The sequence below is a fragment of the Micropterus dolomieu genome, linkage group LG17, assembly GCF_021292245.1.
Source record: "Micropterus dolomieu isolate WLL.071019.BEF.003 ecotype Adirondacks linkage group LG17, ASM2129224v1, whole genome shotgun sequence".
In the NCBI taxonomy this organism is placed as follows: Eukaryota; Metazoa; Chordata; class Actinopteri; order Centrarchiformes; family Centrarchidae; genus Micropterus; species Micropterus dolomieu.
The window spans coordinates 28,392,176-28,395,563 of NC_060166.1; the positions used below are offsets into that span (position 1 = coordinate 28,392,176).

General features: G+C 37.9%; 1 protein-coding gene across 1 annotated transcript; it reads left to right on the plus strand.

The window, feature by feature from the left end:
* Nucleotides 1-2,486: 2,486 nt before the first annotated feature.
* Nucleotides 2,487-2,870, plus strand: LOC123986086 (hepatocyte nuclear factor 1-beta-A-like). Its single transcript, XM_046074163.1, has one exon. The coding sequence runs from the start codon at nt 2,487-2,489 to the stop codon at nt 2,868-2,870; it is 384 nt and encodes a 127-aa protein (XP_045930119.1).
* Nucleotides 2,871-3,388: the final 518 nt, after the last annotated feature.

A 3,388-nucleotide genomic window follows, 5' to 3' on the forward strand; every position in this document is an offset into this window, starting at 1 on the left:
AGACCTTATTGAACTTTATGGTGTTTTTATCACATCCTGTATGGTAACGAGGGCATCTTAGTTGTCATATTCTCCTAAAAGTTAAATTAGGATAATCATAATCACTTTCTGCAGGGCTAAACATCTACTAACAATACATATTATGTTGAAGAAAGTCTCACTGCATCACATCCGCTTGGTGCTAATAGGTTTAGGGCAATCCTGCGTATTACTAATGATCAACCACATTGATACTACACTGAAAGATTACATGTCTAACCAATAATTGGCTAAGTATCTTGTTGTAAACCATCATACATATTCACAGAGGAGGTCATTGGCTTCTGTGTTCACACTGTTTTTGGTTATGGAAAAATTTGAAAGAAAGATTACTTCACTTGGGCTTATTTCCTTTGAAAAACGAATATTTATGCCTTCTTGCCTTCTTCATTAATGAGAGATAAAGTAAGAAAGAGAATTTTTTATTTTCAAAACCAAGATTGCACCTAATTAGTATTTCAATCAAAATCCATTTGCTGATTAGGCTATATGTATCTGTTTCTATGTCAATGTTATGCCCTAAAACTAACCTGCTGTACAGAAGATCAAGCTGATCTTAACCCCTGGTCCCGGGTCAGTTTTCAGAAGAGTTTTACCATTGTTTAACCTGACTGAAACTAGACATTTTATACAGTAAGTCAGAGTATATGGGTTATTTTTATTACATCAATACGATATCCACCATCCTACAAATGTTTGAATTTTAATTTTAATAGTGAGGCATTTATAAGTGTAAAGCCCTCAGAAAGCATATGAGTCATCTTATGTGATTTTACAGACTATAAATGTATATAATGTTTTTGCCTTATTTATGCGGGCTAATTCAATAGTTAATTAATATTATTCGTTAATATTACAATGTGAGTTGTAATTTTAAAAAGCTAATGAAGATATTTTTGTCGTTTTGTCTTGAAAGTAGCATTTCTTACCAATAAGACTCATTTCAAATGTCAACATTTAACTGAGAGTGAAAGTTGATGCAACACAGTCAATCTGAAGAGCATTTGACATTCTGTAGGTACAGCTGATAGGTAGGCTACATGCCAACACATCAGTCTCCTGTAAGGATGAACAACTGTAGGAAATCCAGCACTTATGCAGATTTAAGATTTAGGATCCTCCAGCAGCTCCACATGAAACTTAAACCACCTCTGAAAAACAGCAACATCCTGCCAAGGAAGTGACACATTCTGGTATTTTACTTTTCATAACATCAGAAAATAGACCAAATTTTTGGGCGGCTTTTATAATAGGCCTACTCTTGTATGAATTAATTGTAACAAACATTTAGTATTCCACAAAATGATGTTTAATAAAGTTTACAAAATCAATTTAAGTTTGCTTGAACTTTTAGTCACATTTGTGTCTCCATGATAAATAGCTTTATTGTTGTTTTATCTAGACCTACAGTTATACAAGGAAACAAGGTAACTCAACACTGAGTGTGATCCCTAATGACCTCATTCTCTTACTATATAACATTTAGCAATTAAAGTTTAGCCTATATTGTGCCATGTAAGTGCCAGCAGATAAAAGAAAATTATGACAATTTCAAAATGTTAAAGGGGTTTTTGTCCCACATTTTCTATATAAGCCTTTAACATACTGTAGTTACAACATGTCAAATAAATAACACATTGTATTAAAGTAATTCCGAAGATGTTGTCCGGTTGATTTTTAGTAGACTGCTAGAGATTAATAACATTTTCAGAAAAAGTTTAAACAATATCTGCTTACTGTATTTTAAAAAATAAAACATTTCTTCCGGTAATGTGATACTATATTAGCCTAAAACTAATGCACTTTTCAGCTTCATTAAGGGGAACAAACACCTGAATTAATGGCCACCAACAACACCTCATTTACACCTATATGATTATCCCATTAAGTAATAATGACAACACTTAAATAGCCAGTATCAAAATAAATCAAGTCCTTTAATAAGTAGAATGAATACATGGGCTAAATAGACAACGCATGGCTTCTACTCGCAGTACTGAGAGAATTAGATCCAGCGATGTGAATATGTGCAGCCTTTCTTAAAAGTCTTTATGGCATATACAACAGGGTCCAAAGTCCATGAAAGTTTTGCTGATAAGGGGAACCAATAAAAGCAGCAGTGCAGCAGTGTAAACACGTCTACCTCGGCCCAGAGCAGGCCTTATTCTGTGGATTTACATAAGGCTGCAATCAGCCGGCCCACTCATTATCATGTTTTATATCCCTCTGCACTCAGAAAGCATCATGGCAAAGTAGCTCCATCCTCCCCTTCAACAGGGAAGTGAAGCAGCTTCTCGGAGCAGGTGTCAGCAGCTGTAAACTCACCACATCACCGGAGCAGTGAGGAAGAAAGGAACTTTATTTTTACTTTTTTTTATTATTCCCCCCCATCCTCCCTTTTTTACTCTGCTGCAGCGCGCAAACAGCAGTCCTATGTTGTGCTTTTAATGTTCTCTAAAATGGTATCCAAGCTGACATCCCTGCAGCAGGAGCTCCTCAGCGCCCTGCTGGACTCAGGAGTTACCAAAGATGTTCTGATCCAGGCCCTGGATGATATGGACCCCAGCCCGCGGGGCTTTGGAGTAAAACTAGAGAGCCTGCCCATGTCGCCCGCTCCTCCTCAGAGCGGCAAGATGAACGGAGCGGACTCCGACTCGAAGCCCGTCTTCCACACGCTCACCAACGGCCACAGCAAGGGCAAGCTGTCCGGGGACGAGGGCTCCGAGGACGGGGACGACTACGACACCCCGCCGATACTGAAGGAGCTCCAGTCACTCAACACCGAGGAGGCCGCCGAGCAGAGGGCGGAGGTGGAGCGCATGTTGGCGTAAGTTTTCCGACGGAATCTGACTTTTTTTCAAACGTGTAAAAACTAAATCAAATGTAGGCCTAGGCCTAGTTTAATGGCAGTGTCCGGGGTGAAATGAGAAAGTGACATCAATCGCTCAGGATTAACCTATAGCGCACTCCAAATGCTCTTCATTTTTAAGTTGTGGCCTTTTAAAACTTCGAGAATCGATCATAAATTTAGAAATAATGGACCTTTATTAACCAAAAGTTCCTTCCCTATCTTTGTTTACAATTTAAAAAAACCCCGCCACGGCTCGTTTTTCACATTCTGGTTACTAATTATTCACATGGCTTATTATTTCTTTACCGTTGCAAAATATCAGCTGAACTAAGATCTATTTATTATTAACTATAGGCTACTCCTCCTCTAACCGATAAAAATCCGGCAAGGGACTAGCCTACATGAGGAGAAAGTGAATCGAAACAACTGGCTGGGGATATAGTATAAAAAATTATTATTGGTTGGATAAAAGATGAAAAAACGTTTATTAATATACTA

Bases quoted from the DNA above. Each gene is read 5' to 3' on its own strand.
- LOC123986086 (XM_046074163.1), top strand. From the start codon at position 2,487: ATGTTCTCTAAAATGGTATCCAAGCTGACATCCCTGCAGCAGGAGCTC.